Here is a 26,187-nt window from a genome sequence, read left to right as displayed (position 1 = left end):
CCAGTATTTTTATCACGTACCTGGTGATGGAGGCCAATGGAGAGAGGGCTTCCCTTGAGGCTAAGTTCCGGACTCCCCTGAGAGTGGGACAGCGGGAGTCGGGCCCAAAGTTGCACAGGACGCCTGTAGGAGTGCTGGTTGGTGGTCCACTCAGAAGCACACCTGGTGCACTGACATGAGGTCTGCAGACAGGAGGCGCCTGTGCGTGGTATGCAAGCCCTTCTGGGATTTAGATTTTTAGTGGGTAGTTGGTTCAAGCCGAGGTTAGGTACCAGGTGGGAATCAGGGCAGACGTAGTCAGAAGGGATAGCCGAGGTCATACACAGAGGAGCGAGAGAGAGAGTATCCGTAAGCCAAGCCGAGGTCAGATCAGGGGTAAATCAGAGTAGACAGGTCCAGGAGCAAGCCGAGTCGGTATCAGGAAATCACAGGTCACGATCACAGGAAACAAGAACAAGGCACGGGGAGCTAGAGATCATCCAGCAACTTGAAGTGATGAGCCTCCTTATAAAGGCCGTCTGGCACCAAACTGAGGCTGATGCATGCTTCTGCGGCCATGCAGGGTACTGGCAGAAATGCCAGATCTTCCAGAACTTCTGCCCTGGACAGGACCCTGACAATTTCACAAGCTTGTTTAAATGTTGTGCAGCAAACTTTAAAGGAGCTCCAACATGCTTTTCCTTCAGCAATGGAGCCTTGCGTGGTGACATGCGTACAGGCCATTTTGACCGAGTGCATTACTTATTGTTTTCTTTGAAAGAATTGTACCTGCTAATTCTAGGTCTTTCTGCAGCTCTCAAGTGGTCCTTGGCTCTTGGGACAACTCTTCTGATAATTCTCTTCACTCCTGTCAGAAATCTTGAGAGGAACAGCTGGTCATGGCCGGTTTATGGTGGAATGATGTTCTTTCCACCTCCAGATTATGGCCCCAACAGTGTTCACTGGAACGTTCAGAAGTTTAGAAATCCTTCTGTAACCAATGCCACGAGTATGTTTTGCAACAATAAAGTTGCGAAGGTCTTGAGAGCCCTTTTTGCTTTTAACCACTTGCCCTCCTGAGGATTTACCCCCCTTCCTGACCAGGCAATGCAACGCTGCAAATTAAATTTTATGTCCTTTGTTCCCACCAATTGAGCTTTCTTTTGTTGGTAATTGATTGCATGTGAGTTTTTTATTTTTTGCGCTATAAACAAAAAAAGACAGACAATTTTGAAAAAACCAAAACAATATTTTTGACTTTTTGCTATTAAACACCTCCAGTAAAAAAATGTTAAAAATCAAATTTCATCATAAATTTAGGCCAAAATGTATTCTGCTCCGTGTCTTTTCTATAGCGTTTACAAATGGCGGTATAGATACTGGGATTTTTTTTTTTACTATGAATGGTGGTGATCAGTGACTTATAGTGGGCATTCTGACATGGGGGGGAACTGACTTGGTGTCACTGACATCCCCAGTGACACCAATACAGTGATCAGCGCTAATAAAAAGCACTGACACTGTACTAATGGCACCGGGCAGGAAGGGGTTAACATGTGGGGCGATCAAAGGGTTAGCTGTGTGCGTTTTAATGTATGTGCTGTGTTTTTTAGCTGTGCAAAGAAGTACACAGCAGCATGTCCTTGCCGGCAGGAGAGAGACCTGTGTTGTTTACACACAGGTCTCTCCCGTCACTGTTTCTTGGCGATCACCAGTGGGGAATCTCTGGCCGGGACCTGATGATTGACATCTGAAGCCGCCAATGGTGGTGCGGGTAGGTCGGCGCGCGTGCGCCCCCTACCCGCAAATGCAAATCACGTACATACACATGATTTTGCGCCGCCCTGTAGCAGTGTTTAAATAAATTCTAGTAAACCTCTTTTAAGAAACATTAGTTTACCCTAAACAGTCCTGATGAACTCCTAAAACATGAAATAATTTTTGCTAACCAATTGTACTGAAAAAAAAAATCCTTATGGTTTGATAAAAGGGGCGGTCCTGCTGCTCTAAAACATGTAGCCACGCCCCCTCCACATCCTGACGTCTTCACCCAGCCAATTGGAGCCCCAGCTATATATCTACATCCAGAAGCCACCACTGCCTATGTCCCAGCTTGAAGACTGATTTCTTACCAGCAGCTTCCCGGCCAAACTCTGCTTAAGCCAGCCACTTGCCTGCCGAGCTCTGCAACCTCATGGTGGTCCTTTGGAGGTCTTTATAGGCATTTTATGGGAAGCCTTGATCTTTTCATTAATGAGCATTTTTTTTTGCTTCTAATAAATATTTACAGCTAGATGGAGGTGCCCTTTGTGCAAAAGGATCTGTACCGACTGCCCACTCCCCCCTCTGTGCAAAAGGTTCTGTACCAGCTGCCCCTGTCCCATTCAGTGTGAGATGTTCTGTACCGGCTGCCCATGTCCCCCTCTGTGTGAAATGTTCTGTACCGGCTGCCCACTTCCCCCGTGTGAAATGTTCTGTACCGGCTGCCCACTTCCCCCGTGTGAAATGTTCTGTACCGGCTGCCCACTTCCCCCGTGTGAAATGTTCTGTACCGGCTGCCCACTTCCCCCGTGTGAGATGTTCTGTACTGGCTGCCCATGTCCCACTCAGCATGAAAAGTTCTGTACCAGCTGCTCACTTCCCCGTGTGAAATGTTCTGTACCGAATGTCCACTTCACCCTGTGTGAGATGTTCTGTACTAGCTACCCATGTCCCTCTCTGTGCAAAAGGTTCTGTACTGGTTGCCCAAATGCTGCTCTGTGCAAAAGGTTCTGTACCGGTTGCCCATGTCCTTCTCCACGTGAAAAGTTCTGTACAGACTGCCCACTTCCCACTCTGTGTGAGATGTTCTCTACCGGATGCCCATGTCCCGCTCCGCATGAAAATCTCTGCGTCGGCTGCCTATGTCCTGCCCAGCATGAGATTTTCTGTATCAGCTTCCCACTACCCGCTCTGTGCAAAAGGTTATGTTCTGGCTGCCCACATCCCACTCTGTGTGAGATGTTCTGTACCGGTTGCTCACTTCCCGCTCTTTGTGAAATATTCTGTACTGGCTGGCCACTTCTCTGTGTGTGAGATGTTTGGTACCTGCTGGTCACTTCCCGCTCTGTGTGAGGTTCTGTACCAGCTTCCTGCTTCCCACTCTGTGTGAAATGTTCTGTTCGGGCTGCTCACTTCCTGCTCTGTGCTAAAGGTTCTGTACCGGCTGCTCACTTCCACCCATGTGTGAGATGTTCTGTACCGGCTGCTCACTTCCACCCATGTGTGAGATGTTCTGTACCGGCTGCTCACTTCCACCCATGTGTGAGATGTTCTGTACCAGCTGCCCACTTTCCGCTCTGTGAGAAATGTTCTCTACAGGCTGCCCACTTTCCAGTCAGTGTGAGATATTCTGTACTGGCTGCCCCCTTCCCCCTTCCCCCCCCCCCATGTGTGATGTTCTTTACCAGCTGTCCACTTCCCTCTCTGTGCGAAAGGTTCTGTACCGGCTGCCCACTTCCCGCTCTGTGCTAAAGGTTCTGTACCGGCTGCCCACTTCCCTCTCTGTGCAAAAGGTTCTGTACCAGCTGCCCACTTCCCGCTCTGTGCTACAGGTTCTGTACCGGCTGCCCGCTGCCCACTTCCCACTCTGTGAAATGTCCTGTACTGGCTGCCCACTTCCCGCTCTGTGCTAAAGGTTCTGTACCGGCTGCCCACTTCCCACTCTAGGTGAAATGTTCTGTACCAGCTGCCCACTTCCCCACCGTGCGTGAGATGTTCTGTACCGGTTGCCAACTTCCCCCCCGTTAGATGTTCTGTACTGGCTGCCCACTTCCACCCGTGTGTGAGATGTTCTGTACCGGTTGCCAACTTCCCCCCCATTAGATGTTTTGTTCTGCCTGCCCACTTCCCACTCAGTGTGAAATGTTCTGTACCAGCTGCCCACTTCCCACTCTATGTGAAATATTCTGTACCGACTTCCCACTGTGTGAACTGTTCTGTACCAGCTGCTCACTTCCCACTCTGTGCTAAAGGTTCTGTACCGGCTGCCCATGTCCTGCTCTGTGTGAGATCTTCTGTACCAGCTGCCCACTTCCTCCCCGTGTGTGAGATGTTCTGTACCAGATGCCCACTTCCCACTCAGTGTGAGATGCTCTGTACCGGCTGCCCACCTCCCGCTGTGTGAAATGTTCTGTACCGGCTGCCCACTTTGCGTTCTGTGCTAAAGGTTCTGTACCGGCTGCCCACTTCCCGCTCTGTGTGAGATGTTCTGTACCGGCTGCCCACTTCCCCCTGTGTGTGAGATGTTCTGTACCGGCTGCCCACTTCCCCCTCTGTGTGAGATGTTCTGTACCGGCTGCCCACTTCCCGCTCTCTGCGAAAAGTTCTGTACCGGCTGCCCACTTTCTGCTCTGTGAGAAATGTTCTGTACCGGCTGCCCACTTCCTGCTCTCTGCGAAAGGTTCTGTACCAGCTCCCCACTTTCCACTCTGTGTGAGATGTTCTGTACCGGTTGCCCTCTTCCCCCCCGTGTGTGAGATGTTCTGTACCGGTTGCCCTCTTCCCCCCCCCCCCGTGTGTGAGATGTTCTGTACCGACTGCCAACTTCCCCCTATAAGATGTTCTATACCGGCTGCCCAATTCCCCCCGTGTGTGAGATGTTCTGTACCGGTTGCCCACTTCCCGCTCTCTGCGAAAAGTTCTGTACCGGCTGCCCACTTTCTGCTCTGTGAGAAATGTTCTGTACCGGCTGCCCACTTCCCCCTCTGTGTGAGATGTTCTGTACCGGCTGCCCACTTCCCCCTCTGTGTGAGATGTTCTGTACCGGCTGCCCACTTCCCGCTCTCTGCGAAATGTTCTGTACTGGCTGCCCACTTTCTGCTCTGTGAGAAATGTTCTGTACCGGCTGCCCACTTCCTGCTCTCTGCGAAAGGTTCTGTACCAGCTCCCCACTTTCCACTCTGTGTGAGATGTTCTGTACCGGTTGCCCTCTTCCCCCCCGTGTGTGAGATGTTCTGTACCGGTTGCCCTCTTCCCCCCCCGTGTGTGAGATGTTCTGTACCGACTGCCAACTTCCCCCTATAAGATGTTCTATACCGGCTGCCCAATTCCCCCCGTGTGTGAGATGTTCTGTACCGGCTGCCCACTTCGCGTTCTGTGCTAAAGGTTCTGTACCAGCTGCCCACTTCCCGCTCTGTGTGAGATGTTCTGTACCGGCTGCCCACTTCCCGCTCTGTGTGAGATGTTCTGTACCGGTTGCCCACTTCCCGCTCTCTGCGAAAGGTTCTGTACCCGCTGCCCACTTTCCGCTCTGTGAGAAATGTTCTGTACCGGCTGCCCACTTCCCGCTCTGTAAGAAATGTTCTGTACCGGCTGCCCTCTTCCCACTCTGTGAGATGTTCTGTACTGGTTGCCCTCTTCCCCCCGTGTGTGAGATGTTCTGTACCAGCTGGCAACTTCCCCCCGTGAGATGTTCTGTACCGGCTGCCCACTTTTTGTGTGAGAGATGTTCAGTACCGGCTTCCCACTTCCTGTGAGATGTTCTATACCGGCTACCCACTTCCTGCTCAGTGTGAGATGTTCTGTACTGGCTGCCCACTTCCCACTCACTTTTTGTGCCACCGACTGACTCTTCAAAGAATATGTCCGTGTAAAAGGACACCCCAAGTCCCCTGCACCTCCATCTCACCAGCTGTCTGCAGTGGCAGAACTTGCATGTCTCAGATGATAAGTGCCAAGTCCAGCAGCTCTCCATGCACACAGAGCTTTCTACCCTGGTGCAGCAGCAAAGGAAGTACGGTGCATGTATGTGAATAAAAACACTTACACGGCAAATAAAGAACATGTACTATTTAAAATGTTTTATTATATAATAAACTTAAAAAAAAAACAAAAAAAAAAAGTACAAAATTGCATTAGTGTTCCTTTAAAGATTTACCATCTGACCAGCCTCACGCGTGTATAGCCGGAGAAGAGGGTCACCGTTGCAGCTGGAGGGATGGATGTGACCCCCTGACCCAGGCGGATACATTTCTCACAGTCAGGGTAAGAGGCCAGGAAAGGAACATATTTCATGAAGGTGCTAACAAACATTCTAAAGAACAGAACCGTATAAAATAATTGTGGGATAGAGGGAAGACAGGGCAGAGGCAAGGGGTGGGCAGGAGGGTCAGCCGCCTAGGGCGCAGCAGTTGGCGGGTTCCCTTTACTGCACCCAAGCACTACTGGCTAGTAAACAGGGCCAAAGGCTCTGCTTTGAGAGCTACTGCTACAAAAATCAAGAAAATGGCCATGAATGCGCAGTGCACACTCCACGCCAACTATGGAGAGCTGGTGCAAGGGGGCAGTGAATGGGCACAAGGCGGTACAAGGGGCAGTGAATGGGCACAAGGCGCAACACCCATTTTACGGCATGCGCTAGGAGTGGGAGAGAGGGTGCAGTTCGGCATCCTTTCCCGGGGCGTTGTACAAACCCATCCCGGCGCTGCCAATACATAACCAACTTCCTGAATAGTAATCCCACACAATAACACTGACAACTGGCATTTGCTGCCTCCTTTAAAGGGCACCTAAACCCCAACAAACGTCTATAAGTTGTTCTCTTATTTTTTTTTTTCGTCTATTAAATAAAAATCTGTGCAAAAAAAAAAAAATATATATACTTGTTGATCCTGCCAGAAATCCAGAACGGTCAAGTTCACTCTCAAGCAGTGGTACAAGACCTCTTTCCCTATGTACTAGTGATGGAGGAGTGGGGGAGGGGTCCCGATATCCTGTCCTAGGGTGCTCTTCTATAGATCCAGTAGAGTGAGCGAGTGTGGTCACCCTAGGACCCTGGCAGGATCATCAGGTGAAAATTAAAAAAAAAGGTAAAAATTCCTGAAAAAAAGAAAACCAAAACAGTCACATCTCAGGACTGCAATATAAAATATTTGTTCTTGTTGAATGTTGACACTTGACCTCAGACAGCGTACAGTATGACAAGTTCGTATACAACTGCCTATATACCTCAGTGGATTCCAAGAAAAGGATTTTACAGCGAATCCAAAAATTGCTGTTGGGTTATGCGGTTGTCTGCAGGAGGTACACCGGCGCACAATGACAGGGTAAGTGAACCTAGGTAACCCCTCCTGCTCCCAGCATGCCCCTGTAATGTAGGCAGAGGAGTGTGTCCCTCAAAAAGATTTTAGGATGGAGTGCGACAATCCTATTCTCTTTCTCCTCCCTTGAAGGACAGAAGAAGTCTCGCTGTAGGAACGTCCAACTGAGGGGTGGGCATCACAGCAAAAACGAACACGAAAGGGTCCAACATGAATAAAACAAAAACGGGGATTTCTGCAGCTCGAGACCACCTGAAGGACCAGCACCTAAAAAAGTTGGCAATGGAGGAGGCTGCAAAGTCCTTCTGGTAACAAGAACGTGAAAACAAGGCCAGGTGGTAACCTAGCATGGGGAACGAATAACTACTCCTGGAGAAAACAAATATTTAGTGGGGAATAACTGACGGGAATAAGAGTCTCGATCCATAGACCACAAACTTGGAAGATGGTCTACCTGGTCCATCAACATGGAAGATGGTCTACCTGATCCATCAACAAATTCCCTACAGGGGCCATCTGGAGCAGCCATTCTTAACCACGGTTCTGTGGAACCCTGCGGGGCAGTCGTAGCAACATCATGGGGCCCTGGGCAAAGTTATGCAATGGGGCCCCTACCAGCCTGCCCCAATTTACACACCTACTCTCAAGATTGAAAGCAGAAAGTAAACATGTAGCGTGGGAAGATGGTATTCCGATGGTAGATTTAACCAAGTGATGGGCTGCTGCTGTCCACGCAGTCCAGATTCTGGGATGCTGCCCAGGACTCAGTCATCCTGGGACAGCCTATAATGAAAGGGTGACTGTCCCAGCAAATCCAGGACAGGTGACAAGTATGGTGTAATGAAAGATTATTATGGGGCCCCCTGGGCAGTGCCCATGCATTAAGATGGCCCTGGAACCGTAGGGTTCCTTTTATTATTTTTTTGCAAAAGGTGGCCTATATGTTTCAGGATCAAACCAGCCTATAAAAAAAAAAAAAAAAAAACGCTACCGGGACTGGCGCCAAACACCCTATATAAAAGGACAGTGGTTGCATTGGATGATCTTCATCTACCAGTACTCCTTGATCTTGTGTATCCTGTATTCTTTGGACCTCCTGTTACCAACCCAGCTTGTCTCTGGACCTTCCTGCTGCCCGATTCCTGGTTTGAACCCGGCTTGCTCTAAGGACTCTGCCCCATGCCGTGCATGACTCTGACCTGTCACCTGACTATTCTTCTGCCGGATTCCTGTGTATGATCTTGGCTATTGTTCCTCACCATGCTCCTGCCCACTCTCTGGTTTGCCTCTCCGTGTAGGACTTGGGCTTCAGATCCTGACTACACTTCCTGCCAGTCTGACCATGCCACAACCTCGGGTGCCAACTCACTTGTGGACGCTGCCTTGGTCCCGTTGCATCTTCAAGGGAAACTGAGGTCCTGCCATCAGTCTTGACACACCAACTGACAACTGTCCAGTAGACTTCGCTGCCAGCAACCACCAGCAGAGCTACCTGAAAGGCAAACGCACTTCTTTGGGCTTGTACTCCAGCTTCTCACCTTCAGGAGTGCTCGGCGCTCAGCCACAAGGGAAGCCCTCTCGCCAAGTCTGCCTCCATCCAGGTATATGACACGAGAAAACACTTTCGCAGCCACCAAAGCGCATGGTACCGCAATTTAAAAAAATTGTGCCTTTTTTCCCCCCGTTTCTCATGCATAGGACAGCCCATTGAAATGAATGAGCTGCCCTAAAAAGTTACGTGCGGGAATGAGGCTCTAGTGCTTACATACATATATGAGCAGCTGGTGAGCGTTTCCTTCTAAATGATCCCCTCAATGATTTTAAAAGCCTTCCTGCTATCACTCTTAACCCCTCTTAAGACAACTCTCTGGGCTAAAGAAAGGTAGCTGGTGAGACTGGTTTCCAATCATGTGACCGCAGTAACAGAGGTCACATGACTGCCAATCCTTCTTACCCCTCAGATGATGCTAACTGCTTAAAGGAACACAGGGGCGAGCAGGAATGGGGATATTCAGAGCTAATAAGTGCCCATATCAGATTTAGTTCTCTTTTTCCATTGGGACCTGACCTTCCTTGATTTCATGGCTATGGTCACCCAAGTCCACCCACCTGCCTAACAACAGCACATTCACAATGAGGTGGTCTATTTGGAAAGGGCAGTCCCATTTAACAGTTGACTTGGCCATCATGTCGGGGAAAGTCTGGTCCGATAACGTGAATCTAAAATCGGAGAGGGGTACATAAGCTGCTTTTTTTCAGATAATAAAAAGGCGCTAACGGCCATCTTGTGGTGTCTTAGACAGCAAGTGTAAACAGAGCACAAGTTCACAAAAAAAAAAAAGGAACCATCTGTTGGTCCAAACTGGAACACTTTCCTTTTCAGTAACGGAAATGCTTTGGAACCACTCTGTATTGAGTTGTTTGAAACAGTACAAATACAAGATCCCCAGGAAGGCATGTGGTAGAGACCTCTTTAGATGTGTATAGGTCTCATACATATCACAAGGTCAGAAGGTAAGGTCTCTACCCCAAAAAACACACAGGCCGCGTACCAATGGGCCACCATTACCCCTTCCGCCATCTTCCACATACAACAGCACCACGAGCACTGGATGCTCAGACAGACACAACATTAATATCACTGGCAACTCACTAAACATTTGACATTCTTGGTTTTTCAATTTACACAAAAAGTACAGTTTTAGAAATATTGCTGCAAAGTGATAAATCAAGTGCAGGGCCGGTAGCACAGCCGCTGGACGTAGCTCTTAGAGGGCAGACTTTCCTGATGCTGTCTATTCTCCACACTTTTCGGGTCAGTAAATGGAGTGATCTGTATATTGCTGAAGGTTGCCAACTTAGTTTTTGGTGCGCTTTCAGCTGGCTTATAGATGTGGGTTTTCTGGTGTAAAACACAGTTGACTTTTGACCGGAAGACCTTCCTACAATAGGCACACGGATATCGGCTCTCCGTCTCGGAAGGGTCATGAGAATTGAGGTGCAGGAGGAGCAGCGATCCAAAGCTGAAGGTTTTGGTGCAGCGCTTACACATGTACGGCCTGTGGTTCTTGTGCTCGCGTCTATGGAGGTATAATTTGACCAGTTTGCGGAAGACCTGTCCACACTGGCGGCATGTGAACCTGATCCGGTGGGACTCTCTGTGTCTTCTGAACGATTCTCGGTATCTGAAACGCTTTTTACATTTTTTGCACTTTATCAGTTTCCCTTTTTCACATGCTGTAAATTCTACAGGAAGTTCATGCAAAACTTTGAAAGTTTGTTCTCTTTCCTTTGCTGTGTCCATGTTGAGCCTTGGTATTGAAGGAAAGTACTTGAGGGCCATTTCAGCAAAGTCCTTCTCCTTCTTTTGGGGCAATCCATGGAAGACCGTCGTTTTGGTTTCTTTAAGCTCCTGCTCGTTCTCTTCTGTTAGAGACGGCTGGTCCATCTTTGATATGTCGATGCGGGCGGCCTGAGATAAATGAACATTCAGGTGTTTAAATAAAAAGGATATCCTACTGTAACCTTTCATGCAGATTTTACATTTGTATATCTGCTCCCCGGAGTGTTCCCGGAGGTGGGCCATGAAATCTGGCCTATTGGTAAAGATCTTTTCACACACAGTGCATATATAGGGCTTCCTGTGCCCCTTCAAGTGAATGTTAAGTTCAGCATAACTCTGGACGATGTGCCCACATATCAAGCATGAGTGTGTCTTCGCTTTCTTGTGGTCCCGACTGTGGATCTTTAGAAGGTTTTTATTTGGAAAGACTGCTTGGCATTGTTCACAGTTGTATACGGCGGCCTTATGGGTTCCCAGTGCTGTCATGAAGGCTTTCGGCAGGGTGTCTGGTGGTGTTCCGATGGCTTTCGGCAGGGTGTCTGGTGGTGTCCCGATGGCATTCGGACAGGTGACCGGTGCCGGTGGTGTTCTGGCGTCTCTCTGACAGAAATCCAGGGGTATTCCGGTCAGTCCCTGGTGGGTTCTCATGTGTTTTCGTAGCACCACGTCTTTATCAAAGCTTTTTTCGCACAAAGGGCACTTGTAGAGGTGATCTTGGAAGTGTGTCTTCTGGTGTAGAAGGAGGTACATTTGCAGGCGGTAAGCTTTTCCACAGTCCTCGCACGCGTATGGCTTCCTTCGCTTTTGTTTCAGAATGTCACAGTAGCATCTCAAGATCCCATTACATTCGAGGCATTTTGGCTCTAGGCTGGAATCGCGTAACATTTTCTTCCTAAAAGAGGCAAGACTGTTCTGCTCCTTCTGGTGCGACTCTGGAATGTTCTGGTTTGGGTCGGAAGGTTCGTGGTCTACAACAAAATGACAAAACGATTACAATTCTGCAAGATTGTGACATCATACAGGTAGAGGTCAGGAAAAAGGACATCAAATAAAAGGCCCACTTAAGGGGAACGTATTGTATTCTGGCAACTGTGACATCTCTATGCCTGGCCTTTGGGTTGAAATAGGCAAAAGTTACACAGGGTTCTCAAGGAGGCACATTTTTATTTTTCTCCCTGCGACAGACCCAACTGGGACAGGGGCTTTTGGAGGGGACTGCAGGCTAGCCTCTTATATGAAGTAACCATGGGAATGCATTTCATCATTTAGGGGAGAATTAACCGCTTCCCATCCGCCCTATAGCAGAAGTACTGCTACAGTGCGGCACGGGTGCGCAAAATCACGTATATATACATGTGATTTTGCATTACCGGGAAGGGGGCGCGAGCGCGCCCTATCCGTTCCCTTGGCTGTCAATCACCAGGTCCCAACCGGTGATTGCTGAGCATCTCTGATGGGAAGGGGGGGGGGAGTGGGAGGACTTGCAAAATCGCAGGGTGTTCAAATACTTTTGTTCCTCACTGTGTGTATATACTGTATATATATATATATATATATATATATATATATATATATCTCTCTCTCAAGTGTAGACAGACTGAGATTATTATATATATTTTTTTTGCCAATTCATTATATTCATATCATTGGTTGATTTCTAAAGTATCTTTTAAGTCTGGTTATTTACAGTATTTATACAGTTAATCATTTGAATTATGAATTTTTACTTGTGTGATGGTTCACCTGGTTGTATATAGGGTTGTGGGTTCGAATCCCAACCATGGCACCACCTGCCTGGAGTTTGCATGTTCTCCCTGTGCCTGCGTAGGTTTCCTCCGGGTACTCCGGTTTCACGCCAAAGACATGCTGGTAGGTGAATTGGCTCCTGTCTAAATTGTTCCTAGTATGTGTATGTATGAATGTAAGTTAGGGACCTTAGATTGTGCGCTCCTTGGGGGCGGGGACTGATGTGAATGTACAATATATATGTAAAGTGCGGCGTACATTGACGGCGCTATACAAGTACCTGAAATAAATAAATAAATAGCGTTTTTAGTATTTTGTGTTAATTGTCTTAATAGAACAACTTAGTTTAGTTGTATTATCAGATTGGATTCAGTTCCATTACAAAGGACAGATATGTTTTATAAACATCTTTATAGTTAGTTCTGTCTTCTACAGATATTCTCGTAGGTAGAATTATAACAACGGGGAGGTTTTAGTAATATAACAGTAGGACTTTGAAGGTGGAGATCGCAAAGGCTACAAGAAAAACAGCCGCGGGTTAAACTATAATATAAACATCAAGACCGTGGTGACGCTCCCTGAGGAAGCCATGTGACCCTGTGGCGTAACGCGTAGAGAAGGGGCTTGGCGATGTCATGACGCTAACGGTCAGGAGATTAACTGGTATGACGGATCGGGGAATTGAAAGCTAAGGGAGATCTGTAGGTCTACAGGATGTTGGATTTTGTTATTATATGCACATGATATCAGGTGCGACGGGGCACCTCTACAATGTGAGTGGCCAAATTCAATATTTTAATAAAACTAGTCTTTTAAAAGGATAAAGCACTGTTTTTTTTTTTTTACTTGCTTTTTCTGATATATGCATGCTGAGTGGAGGAGGAGGTATCAAGGAGCTCGTTCATTACCGAGGAAGACTCTAAACCAGCAATGGGCAAACTACGGCCCGCGGGCCGTATACGGCCCGGCGGACCTTTTAATCCGGCCCGTGGAGCGTGATACTGTCAGGATGGCTGTCAGGAGACCGGTGTAGCATGAAAATCTGTCTCCTATGAGGATCTGTCCCCCCTCGACGTATCTGCGCATGTGCCGGAGATCGCCGATCGGCTGCTAATGCCTGAAACTGGCACATGCGCAGATACGTCGAGGGGGACAGATCCTCATAGGAGACAGATTTTCATGCTACACCGGAACGGCGCGGGAACACGGCGAGAGGAACGAGTGGAGCAAAGGTAAGTGAATTGACACAGGGGGGACTTGGGGACTTAATATGGGGGATGAATTACTATGGGGGATGAATTACTATATGGGGGTTGAATTACTATATGGGGATGAATTACTATATGGGGGATTAATTACTATATGGTGGATGAATTACTATGGGGGATTAATTACTATATGGGGGATGAATTACTATATGGGGGATGAATTACTATATGGGGGATGAATTACTATATGGGGGATGAATTACTATATGGGGGATTAATTACTATATGGGGGATTAATTACTATGCTTACTATGGGGGAATATTACTATACTTACTATGGATGACACATACACATCATTCATCTACTCTTGGTCCGGCCCCCGGGTCCAATATATGAACCCATTGCGGCCCTCAAGTCAAAAAGTTTGCCCACCCCTGCTCTAAACTCAAGAGACATCTTAATCTCATCTCCACTTCAAGGGACACACGCATGATTTGACCAAACTTTGTATGAGGTCAAAAGCTCCAGGTAAGGGCATATCTGGTGTTTTTGGTGGTGGATTAACCTGTTGCCGCCCAGCCTATAGCTAGATGGCGGCCGGGTGAACAGCTTGTCCCTCCGGGTGGACGCCATATGGCGTCCTTTCCGGAGCGCGCATTGCGCATGCCCACGCTTCGGCGCAATCTGTTGGCACCACAAATCCTGTATAATAATATAGAGACCATTTATCAGTTATTTTGCTTTGATGAGATGGTATTAAGGCGATGGATATCATTTAAGAAAAGCGCAGCACTGTTATTTGTATTCACTTGCCTACTGACCATGGGCCCCGGCATCTGAGGGGCTCTGTTCTATGGGAGGTGTGTGCCTGGGGAGACCTTTGGCTTCAAGTCCATGTGTTCCCGAAAACACAGACCCTGAGAACTGGAGGACCCGGATTAAGTATTGACTGCTTCAACCCCCATCCTAGACTCAGACTCTAAGCAATGTTAATATAATCAGCTCAAAACAACCTGATGCTGAGGTCTCCTGCTGTAATCTGTTTATTAAGGTGCGACGAGTTTATCATTGTGCCTCGCTTACATTGTTAATTGATTCTTATTGTTTCTTTCTGTTGGTAGTCCTCCTGGAGGTTCCTACATGATACTAATATGGGATTAGTCTAGTGTCAACTTGACCTCGTTATCTAATCAGTGTGGGATGTTTATCCCAGTGTGTAATATTTGTTTTTATTGTTCATGTGGGGACTGCCCCTATTTTTGAAGTGTATAAAAACCTGTTCAATAAAGTAGAGCAGCCTTCCTCAACCAGGGTGCCCAGGCACCCTGGGGTGCCTTGAGGTTTCTTTAGGGGTGCCTTGGCAAAATGTCTAGAAATTGCCCAAAACGTGTATACAAGTCAGCGGGTGGAACAAGCCTGCCTTTTAGTTACACAAAGCCACAGGTTTTCATTGTGTGCCATTACAAACTTTTAGCCGCCAGCATCCTGACAACCAATGGCATCATCAGTTGATAAGGAGGACGTTGGTCATCTGCACAGCATTCTTGTTTGACCCTCGCCCGCCCTCTCCATCAGTGCTGGGGTCACATTAGCTCACTGATGGAGGAAAAACTTAGGGAGAAGAGAAACAATGGAGTACTAGTTGGTACCAGTGTACAAAAGTGTATTTGCTTTGGAAGCATAAATCTCCTCTAATGTTGGGTGTCCTACATGTGTGGATGTTGGTGCGTCATAAAAAAACTATTAAAATAGTTTTTCACATTTTAGAATGGGGTGCCTCAAGACTGTCCATTATTTTAAAGGGTGCCTCGGGACTGTCCATTATTTTAAAGGGTGCCTTCACTGAAAAAAAAAAAAAAAGTTGAGAAACACTGAAGTAGAGTACCAGTTGCACCTAAGCTAGTGTCTTCTAGGCCTTGGGAGCAATGCTCAGCTATAATACTTTGGTCCTGTGTCCCAGTGGCAAAGAAGCAGTTCTCAAGCCTTCCGGTCTCTTACAAAACCTGGAAACCGGGTTAGAGGCTTCTCCAGTTCCAAAGTTCTTTGAAGCTTCTAAACTCCAGGCCCAAATCCAGGTGGTCCGTCACACTCCTGGATTTGGGTCTGGAGTTCAGAAGCTTCAAAGAACTTTGGGACTGGAGAAGTCTCTAACCCGGTTTCCAGGTTTTACAAGAGACCGGAAGGCTTTATAATCTAGGGCCTGGTCATAGTTCAGGGCTCCCCCCGGATGACAGGAGGTATCCTGCCCAGAGGCCAGGGCATGGGCAGAGCAAAGGTTTTTGAAGCGCACACCGGAGTAGTGCTTCTAGGTTACTTGCGATGGTAATACAAGTCCGTATGAGTGAATTGGTTTTTAATGGTTTTAAACCTAATAAACGGAGGATTGCACGAAGGTAGCTTTCCCCTCTCTATTTCTATGCCTGCCATTAGTACCGGGTTTACAAATGAGAGATTTTGGCAAAACACCTGCACAATGGATAAGTCCATACCATACCAGCTGAAGGCACTGGAGCATCGGGAGACACCCATAAGTGGAGAAAAACAGGCGTTTGTTTGACTCATATGCCAGCTCTAACGGTCATATACTTCTGGTGAGTGTGGTAGAATACAGGGGGGTCACGGAGTGATCATAGGAGCACAAGGAGTGCAGTCATGGATTTATTTATGCACATTTTTAATGGACTTCTTAAGCAATGAGAACTTTATGTTTGGTGCTTTGTAGTCTGCGGGACCAGCTAAAGATCCCGAGTTTGAGGCCTGAGCAGCGACGGTGCGAGGAAGCCAGGAGGCCTAACAATTTTACTTTGGTGTTTAAAGTGATGGTGGAAACCCTTGCAAAGGTATTTTTTTTCTTTTCATTGGAACTTGGATTTCTTCTTTGAATAAAGGTTGGCCAATAAGCCCTAAAACAGTATTTGCTGGCTGGACTGAACTCACTGGAAAGCAGTACACCTTGGATAAAAACCACCATATCACACAACTGATACTTGAGGTGTTCGATATACAAATTTTTTTATTTTTGAAATAAAGCTGATCACCAGGATAGATATATATATATAATAAATCCCCTTTTTACTCACCCAAAGCTGCAATCATGTGATGCTCCAGTCCCCAGCCTTGTAACCGCTTCTGTTTACGGGTGGCAGGTTCCTTCTTCAGGGTATCCACGCTAATGCCTGTGTGACATGGAACAGGATAGAGGGGGTTCATGTTTTATCCAGAACATACATTTATTGAGCTTTTTCCCCCATATTTACTGTACATGCAGATATATACCGTATTTTGCGCTCCATAAGATGCACTTTTTCCCCCCCAAAAAGGGGGGAAAATGTCAGTGCGTCTTATGGAACGAATGTAAAGCGGCCGGTCCGGTATTTCTGCCGCCACCATGTCAGAATACCGGGCCGGCCGCTCAGCTCTTCTCTCCTGCAGGACCTTACCTGTTCCTCTCTCCAGCGCTGCAGTCTTCCCGCGGCGGCTTCTGTGACAGCCGGATGCCCACTGCGCATGCGCGAGAAGCGCTGCGCTTTGTGAATGGCCCAGAGCCTTCTGGGACACGACAGGTCCCAGAAGGCTCCGGACCATTCACAAAGCGCAGCGCTTCTTGTGCATGCGCAGTGGGCACCCGGCTGTCACAGAAGCCGCCGCAGGAAGAAGGAAGGACAACTCCGCGGATGTGGGAGCGGGTACCTGTCAAATTCAGGTACCCGTTCCCCCTCACTCCCCAAAAGGTCCGCAGTCTCTCGTCATCCCCTGTACTATGTCCGCAGTCTCTCGTCATCCCCTGTACTGTGTCCGCAGTCTCTCGTCATCCCCTGTACTGTGTCCGCAGTCTCTCGTCATCCCCTGTACTGTGTCCGCAGTCTCTCGTCATCCCCTGTACTGTGTCCGCAGTCTCTCATCATCCCCTGTACTGTGTCCGCAGTCTCTCATCATCCCCTGTACTGTGTCCGCAGTCTCTCATATTCCCCTGTACTGTGTCCGCAGTCTCTGGTCATCTCCTGTACTGTGTCCGCAGTCTCTGGTCATCTCCTGTACTGTGTCCGCAGTCTCTGGTCATCCCCTGTACTGTGTCCACAGTCTCTGGTCATCTCCTGTACTGTGTCCACAGTCTCTGGTCATCTCCTGTACTGTGTCCACAGTCTCTGGTCATCTCCTGTACTGTGTCCGCAGTCTCTGGTCATCCCCTGTACTGTGTCCACAGTCTCTGGTCATCTCCTGTACTGTGTCCACAGTCTCTGGTCATCTCCTGTACTGTGTCCACAGTCTCTGGTCATCTCCTGTACTGTGTCCACAGTCTCTGGTCATCTCCTGTACTGTGTCCGCAGTCTCTGACCATCTCCTGTACTGTGTCCGCAGTCTCTGGTCATCTCCTGTACTGTGTCCGCAGTCTCTGTCATCTCCTGTACTGTGTCCGCAGTCTCCGGTCATCTCCTGTACTGTGTCTGCAGTCTCTGTCATCCCTGTACTGTGTCCGCAGTCTCTGGTCATCCCTGTACTGTGTCCGCAGTCTCTGGTCATCCCTGTACTGTGTCCGCAGTCTCTGGTCATCTCCTGTACTGTGTCTGCAGTCTCTGTCATCTCCTGTACTGTGTCCGCAGTCTCTGGTCATCCCTGTACTGTGTCCGCAGTCTCTGGTCATCTCCTGTACTGTGTCCGCAGTCTCTGGTCGTCTCCTGTACTGTGTCCGCAGTCTCTGGTCATCTCCTGTACTGTGTCCGCAGTCTCTGGTCATCCCTGTACTGTGTCTGCAGTCTCTGGTCATCTCCTGTACTGTGTCCGCAGTCTCTGGTCATCTCCTGTACTGTGTCCGCAGTCTCTGGTCATCTCCTGTACTGTGTCCGCAGTCTCTGGTCATCCCTGTACTGTGTCTGCAGTCTCTGGTCATCTCCTGTACTGTGTCTGCAGTCTCTGGTCATCCCTGTACTGTGTCCGCAGTCTCTGGTCATCTCCTGTACTGTGTCCACAGTCTCTGGTCCTCCCTGTACTATGTCCGCAGTCTCTGGTCATCCCCTGTACTGTGTCCGCAGTCTCTGGTCATCTCCTGTACTGTGTCCGCAGTCTCTGGTCATCTCCTGTACTGTGTCCACAGTCTCTGGTCCTCCCTGTACTGTGTCCGCAGTCTATTGGTTCAGGTATTTACCAAAACATATTCCAGCTATAGTTATACAGTTGTGCTCTAAAGTTCCCCTCCCCTGGCAGAAATTGTGAAATTTTGGCATTGATATTGAAAATATGGCCGATCATCATCCTTCAATAAAAGAGCATTTTTTGGCATGATCATATGAAGCCATTTATTATCACATAGTTGTTTGGCTACTTTTTAAATCCTATTGATAACAGAAATCCCCCAAATGCCCCGGATTAGAAGTCTCCACCCCTGGATCAGAAGTCTCCGCCCCCTGGAATGTTTGGCCTTGGTACGGACACACAAGGTGACACACACGGGTTAAAATGCCAATTAGAGGTTAATGTCCCACATCTGTGGCTTTTTAAATGGCAATTAGTGTCAGTGTATAGTCAATGGAGTTTGTTAGCTCTTACGTGGAAGCACTGACTAGGCTAGATACTGAGCCATGGGGATCAGAAAAGAACTGTCAAAAGTCCTGCGTAACAAGGTAATGGAACTTTAGAAAGATGGAAAAGAGACTTAAGATGTCCAAAGCCTTGAATATGCCAGTCATGACTTCCACTAAGAAGTGGAAAGTTCGGGGATCTCTTGATACCAAGCTATGGTCAGATAGACCAAGAAAGATTGCAGCCACAACTGCCAGAAGAATTGTTCGGGATACAAAGGGAAATCACAAGAAAAATACAGGTTGCTCTGGAAAAAAGACAGTGTGGTTGTTCTGAAGGAGCACAATATGATGACACTTGAACAAAAATGAGCTGCATGGTGGAGGTTCCAGAAAGAAGCCTTTACTGCATCAGTGACACAAGAAGGCCCGGTTAGGCATGTCAAGGTGTTGTCAGGCATATTGTAACCGGGCTTTTTTGTGGCATTGGTGCAGTAAAAGCTTCTTTCTGGCACCTCGACTAAACAGCTCATTTTTGTTCAAGTATCACTGTATTGTACTCCTTAAAAACAACCACACCATCTTTTTTCCAGAGCAGCCTGGATTTCTTTTGAGGTCGCCTGTGGGGTTTTCTTTGAATCCCGAACAATTCTTTTGTCAGTTGTGGCTGCAATCTTTCTTGGTCTACCTGACCTTGGCTTGGTATCAAGAGATCCCCGAACTTTCTACTTCTTAATAGGTGATTTAACAGTACTGATTGGCATAATCATCCTTTTATGTCCTTTTCCATCTTTATAAAGTTCCATTACCTTTTTACGCAGGACTTTTGACAGTTCTTTTCTGCTCCCCATGGCTCAGTATCTAACCCAGTCAGTGCTTCCACGTAAGAGCTAACAAACTCATTGACTATTTATACACTAATGCAGGCCATAGATGGGTCGAAAATTGGCCGATTCTCGCGGCAATGATTGGCAAATCGGCCGATCTTTTACCGATAAAAAATCTGCGCATGAGAGAAGAAGCAGAGGAAGAGGATGAAGCAGCGGAGGAAGAGGAGGAGGAGGAGGAGGAGGAAGAGGAGGAGGAAGAGGAGGAGGAAGAGGAAGAGGAAGAGGAGGATGAAGAGGAGGAGGATGAAGAGGAGGAGGATGAAGAGGAGGAGGATGAAGAGGAGGATGAAGGGGAGGATGAAGAGGAGGATGAAGAGGAGGATGAAGAGGAGGATGAAGAGGAGGATGAAGAGGAGGATGAAGAGGAGGATGAAGAGGAGGATGAAGAGGAGGATGAAGAGGAGGATGAAGAGGATGAGGAGGAAGAAGAGGATGAAGAGGAAGGGGATGAAGAGGATGAAGAAGAAGGGGATGAAGAGGAATTCCAGTCCAGCAAAAAAAGTGTCCCTGCAGAGAGCTCCGCTATTTCTTTGACAGTTCCTTGACATTTATAGCGGTTGCAACAATGTATCTATTTGTTTCCGAATAAAAACATCTGTATCCTAAATGGATACAAATAGATACATTGTTGCAACCGCTATAAATGTCAAGGAACTGTCAAAGAAATAGCGGAGCTCTCTGCAGGGACACTTTTTGCCGTCTGTAGACGGGATGAAAATCGGCCGATTTTTTTTACCGTTGCTGGTAACGTCGGCCGCTTGAACGACTGATTTTTCATTTTTTTAAAAGAAAAATCGGCCGATTTTTGACCCATCTATGGCCTGCATAACACTAACTGCAATTTAAAAAGCCACAGATGTGGGACATTAACCTCTAATTGGCATTTAAACCCGTGTGTGTCCCCTTGTGTGTCTGTACCAAGGCTGAACATTCCAGGGGGCGGAGACTTCTGATCTAGGGGGCGGAGACTTCTGATCCGGGCCATTTGGGTGATTTCTGTTATCATTCGGATTTAAAAAGGAGTCAAACACCTATTTGATAATAAATGGCTTCATATGATCACCATCCTTCAATAAAAGAGCATTTTTTGGCATGATCAGTCTTATTTTCAATATCAATGCCAAAATTTCATAATTTCTGCCAGTGGAGGGAAACTTTTGAGCACAAATATATATATATATTTTTTTTTCCACCACTTTGACCACAGATCTACCTTATAGCTGAGATGTGATTCGGATTTATTCAAGGTGAGATGATAGGCAGTCTCTAGTACTAGAATCGGCCCCTTCAATGGACACGCACACAGCAACCGAGAGCTTTTACTGCTGTTCGTGTAAATATAGGGAAAGGTGCTGATGAGCGCCCCCTAGGCTCCTGCCATCTGCACAGCATCCATCCACACTCTGGCATTGGGATATAACAAATTAATGTTAATCCCGAGAACCCATCATCTACATACGGGGGAACAGCAGCAGTGTCTGGACCAATATCTATCCAGGTTTTCTGTGTGAATCTACAGTATCCGTCCCACCACCCAGATCAAAACTGCCCACCCAGTATTAGTAGATTTGGTCAGGCGCTGCCCCCTATATAAATCCCAGGCTAGCGCTTCAATCTGGGGGACTCCAGTGATGAGCTCTCCCAAAACGTGTTAGTCTGTAAATCTAGAGTGACTCTTGGGTGAATCTAACCTTCAACACTTACCAGTGCGGGAACAAGATCATCCGACCCACAGGCCACAGATGACAAACAGCACCCCTCCCCCTCAAAATGTATGAGCATTATGTGTCAAGAAAAATCCCCCCCCCCCCCAAAAAAAAAAAAAATTGACCACTAATCTGCTTATCCCCAAACATAAATTCCCTTTGCAAGCCAAAATTCTCCCCAAATAACACATACCCCTCTTCCAGTGCACCCCACCCCCTGAAATTCCCAACCCAGCACAAATCTTTACCCCCACTCTCCCCCCTCCCAGCTCGAACCCTCTACCTCCCCAAATTCCCCCTCCTAGCCCAAATCCCCCTCCCCCACTCATCCCTACCAGCACAAATCCCCCCCCCCCCCCCAAATTCCTCTTCCTAACAAATTCTCCCTTAACCACCTCCCGTCCAGCCGTTGTATATAAACGGCCAGACAGTGGCAGTGCAGGGTCAGGTGGCCGTTTATAAACGGCGTCCCTGCCCCCTGCTTGTGCACGCTCCCTGGGAGTGCGCAGCACTGCGATCCAGTGGCCGCTGTGTCCTCCAGACACCAGTGGAACACCGATCGTCGTACGGGACCTCTGTGTGAGGTCCCGATCATGTGATCACTGATTGATCACATGAATAGTAGTAAGCAAGATGTCACTTCTGACATCATTGCTTACTACATGTGAAATCTGTGAATGATCACAGAGATCACATGGTACAGGGCTATTCACAACAGCCTTGTACCATGTGACAAACTGTGGCCAATCACAACTCACACAGCATTTCCAATGGCTACAAGAATGCAGACAGAGAGAAGGAGAAATGATTGCTTTTACAGCCTTTATGGGTGTAAAAGCAATCCGTGTAAAAAAAAAAAACAAAAAAAAACTTCATCACCCCCTACAAGTAGTACAGTGTCACCATGGTGACCCTGTACTGCTAGGGTGACAGTATGAAAAAAAAAATATAAAAATAAAAAATGTAAAACAAAGGTTTAAAAATTATAATTTTTTGGTTATAAACTAATTTGGGTTTTTTTTTTTTTTTAACAAAAAAGATACAGAATAAATTTTGGCCAAGATTTATGATGAAATATTATTTATTTGCAAAATTTTATAAGAAAAACTTTTTTTTCAAAATTTTTGGACTTTCATTTATATAGCAAAAAAAGTAAAAATCCCAGCGGTGAATAAAGACCACCAAAATAAAGCTTTATCTGTCTCAAAAAAATGCTAAACAATTCATATGGGTACAGTGTTGCATGACCGCGCAATTGTCATTCAAAGTGTGATAGCGCTGAAAGCTGAAAATTGGCCTGGGGGAGAAGTGTCCGGACTGGAAGGGGGGGGAAAGCGTCCGGACTGGAAGGGGGGGGAAAGCGTCCGGACTGGAAGGGGGGGGAAAGCGTCCGGACTGGAAGGGGGGGGAAAGCGTCCGGACTGGAAGGGGGGGAAAGCGTCCGGACTGGAAGGGGGGGGAAAGCGTCCGGACTGGAAGGGGGGGGAAAGCGTCCGGACTGGAAGGGGGGGAAAGCGTCCGGACTGGAGGGGGGTGAAAGCGTCCGGACTGGAAGGGGGGTGAAAGCGTCCGGACTGGAAGGGGGTGAAAGCGTCCGGACTGGAAGGGGGGTGAAAGTGTCCGGACTGGAAGGGGGGTGAAAGTGTCCGGACTGGAAGGGGGAGAGAAGTGTCCGGACTGGAAGGGGGGGAAGCGTCCGGACTGGAAGGGGGGGAAGCGTCCGGACTGGAAGGGGGGGAAGCGTCCGGACTGGAAGGGGGGGAAGCGTCCGGACTGGAAGGGGGGGAAGCGTCCGGACTGGAAGGGGGGGAAGCGTCCGGACTGGAAGGGGTGAAAGTGTCCGGACTGGAAGGGGGTGAAAGTGTCCGGACTGGAAGGGGGGTGAAAGTGTCCGGACTTGAAGTGGTTAATCACCCCTCCTAGCAAATCTATCCCCCCCAAACTTGGCCTCCTATAATATATCATATGCCACTGCTGCCCCCAAATTTCCTCCTTCCAGTACAAATCCTTTCTCCCCCCAATCCCCCATCCTAGCACATATCCCCCCTACACCCCCCTCCTAGCATTTATCCTCTTCCCCCTCTCCCCCCTAGCACAAATATTCTCACCACAAGGACAAATGTTTGTTACTCTGAAGCGGCTATCACTACTCCTGCGCAGTGCCCCCCACCTCGCATAATACTGGGGGCCCAGGGCAGCCGCCCCTCCTGCCCGCCCCCTCTCCCGGCCCTCACCCTTACAGATCTCCTAAATTCTCACCGTTTACTTCTCTTTCTGGAGATCCAGAAGTCCGTGATATCGTCTCACTGAGTCCATACGAAGCTTTATCTAAATGAGAAAAACAGAAAGTAAAATGTCACTAAACAGAAGGCGGGGGGGGGGGGGGGGGTGGAGGATATTCCTGTAAAGGGGAGCGCCATTCATTTTTTTTGTACATCAGGAAAACAAAGGGGGAGCCATATTGGCTAGTTACATATTCAGCATATCAACAGGTCAGGGTTGCTGAACGATCTGCAGTCTCCAATGAGGCAAAGCACTCACAATGCTCGTGGCAGACAGAGCGCTGGTTGTATGAGCTGCCTTGGTTCAATTCACATGACTAGAAATTTTTTTTCCCCCTCCATTCATGGAAAGAGAGGTACTCTTAATTTTACTTAACCCCTTCACGCCGGCGCCTCCCGACCCTTTAAGAGTTTCAGAAGCCGGGAGGTGGGGCGGGGTCATGTGACCCCCGTGATGCGCCATCACATCATCGGGAAAGGTCCCGATCGAAAGAGATCGGGACCTTTCCATGAGTACCGGACATGTGTGCTGGGAGTGTGCAGGGCGCGCGTGCTCTCAGCACGTCATTTTTTAATAGAACGCAAATGTGCAGCCGCTCGGCGTTTAGGCCCAGATTCCGGGAGGCCGCACATTTGCGTTCGGCCAGCGTGAAGAGGTTAAAGTGGAACTTCACTCCCTCAAATCAACATTGCCTATTTTTATCTTTATTCTGCTAGAATTAGTAAATAGATCGGACGTCATACCGTATTTACTCGTTTTAAACTCTTTTTTTATGTTTCTTCACGTACTTCCTGGTTTCTCGCCTAGGCAAATGATGTCATACATCCCAGGAGTCTTCCGGAGGGCTCTTCTCAGCCAAGTACACTGCCTGAATACCTGAGCTGGGGCAGAAAGGAAGTAAAAGCTACACGAATCATCTGCTCTTACTCAAGATGGCCATGACCAGAAATGCTAGGGGGGGGATTCAAAGTGATTTCCCAGCAAAATAAAGCATGGAGACATGAATGGGTGGGAGTGTTTGCTTTGAATATTACACATGAATTACATAGTGTTTTGGTTTGTGGTGCTCAGATGCAGTGTAGTTGCAGACTTTGGGCATGCTACACATGCCCCCCAAAAAACATCATACGCAGGGAGTGTGTAGCATGTCCAGTCTCTTTGGCCTGCTTCTAGGACCCCCAACTAGTATACCGTAATTGCTGGCTGTGATTAATCACAGCCGGCATTATTGTATGTTCAGAAAATAAAAATCGGCAACTGTAGCTGTCAAAAAAGCAGAGTTTATAGATGACATTGCACAGAGGTGAATACAGAAAGATACAAAGTAACATATTATTATTATTATTATACAGTATTTATAAAGCGCCAATAGTTCAGTCAGCGCTGTACATTACAAAGGGGGACAGAACAACAATACAATACAATGCAAAACATGAGGGGATCGAGGGCCCTGTTCTTTTGAGCTTACAATCTAGGAGGGAGGGGATGGTGGCACAGGAGGAGATAGCTGTGGGGGATGGAGTGGTAGGAAGAGTGGAGGAGGTCGGCAAGTTAGCAGGGGGTGGGGTAGGCTTCCCTGAAGAGACGGGTTTTCAGGGTGCGCCTAAAGGAGAGGAGAGTAGGTGATAATCTGATGGGTTGGGGCAGGGAGTTCCAGAGGATGGGTGACACCCTGGAGAAGTCCTGGAGGCGGGCATGGGAGGAGACCAGGGAACTAGAGAGAAGGAGGTCTTGTGAGGAGCGGAGTGTGCGTGTTGGGTGGTACTTGGATATTAGGTCGGTGATGTAGTTCGGGGCAGTATGGTGGACGGCTTTGTACGTCGGTGTTAGGATTTTGAATTTGATCCGTTGCGCAATCGGAAGCCAGTGGAGGGATTGGCAGAGGGGGGTGGAGGACACTGAGTGGAGGCCAGTGGAGGGATTGGCAGAGGGGGGTGGAGGACACTGAGTGGAGGCCAGTGGAGGGATTGGCAGAGGGGGGTGGCGGAGATGGAGCGGTTGGAAAGGTGAATGAGTCTGGCAGGCGTATTCAGGATGGACTGAAGCGGGGATAGCCAGCGGCGAGGCAGGCCAGTGAGGAGGGAGTTGCAGTAGTCGAGTCGTGATATGATGAGGGAGTGGATGAGCTGTTTAGTGGTTTCTGGGGTTAGGAATGTGCGGATTTTGGCAATGTTGTGGAGGTGGAGTCTGCATGTTATGGAGGTGGAGTCTGCATGTTGCGGAGGTGGAGTCTGCATGTTATGGAGGTGGAGTCAGCACGAGTTAGTTAAAGATTGGACTTGGGGCTGGAAGGATAGGTTGGAGTCCAGAATGACACCAAGTACTCTGGCCTGCAGGGCGGGTTTGATGGTGGCATTGTTGGATGTGATGGAGAAGTCAATGGGGGGTGGTGTTCGGGCTGGGGGGAAAGACAAGAAACTCTGTTTTGGAGAGGTT

The 26,187-nt window shown here is 48.1% G+C and overlaps 1 protein-coding gene across 1 annotated transcript in view; it reads right to left on the bottom strand.

Moving 5' to 3' along the window:
* Nucleotides 1-5,793: 5,793 nt before the first annotated feature.
* The window catches only part of LOC149434609 (uncharacterized), a 44,306-nt gene continuing 23,912 nt past the window's right edge, over nucleotides 5,794-26,187 (bottom strand). The window contains exons 4-6 of the mRNA XM_089663586.1: nucleotides 23,728-23,796; nucleotides 16,437-16,532; nucleotides 5,794-11,369 (exon numbers count right to left, since the gene is read on the bottom strand). Coding sequence (XP_089519712.1) covers nucleotides 9,787-11,369; nucleotides 16,437-16,532; nucleotides 23,728-23,796 — 1,748 coding nt within the window. The 3' untranslated portion in view covers nucleotides 5,794-9,786. The remainder of the gene's footprint in view (nucleotides 11,370-16,436; nucleotides 16,533-23,727; nucleotides 23,797-26,187) is intronic.

This window comes from Staurois parvus, unplaced genomic scaffold (genome assembly GCF_062004578.1).
Source record: "Staurois parvus isolate SC_StPar_1 unplaced genomic scaffold, SC_StPar_1.0 ptg001724l, whole genome shotgun sequence".
Classification (NCBI taxonomy): Eukaryota; Metazoa; Chordata; class Amphibia; order Anura; family Ranidae; genus Staurois; species Staurois parvus.
Note: the sequence above shows the minus strand (reverse complement) of the source record. Positions and strands in the feature narration are given on the sequence as shown.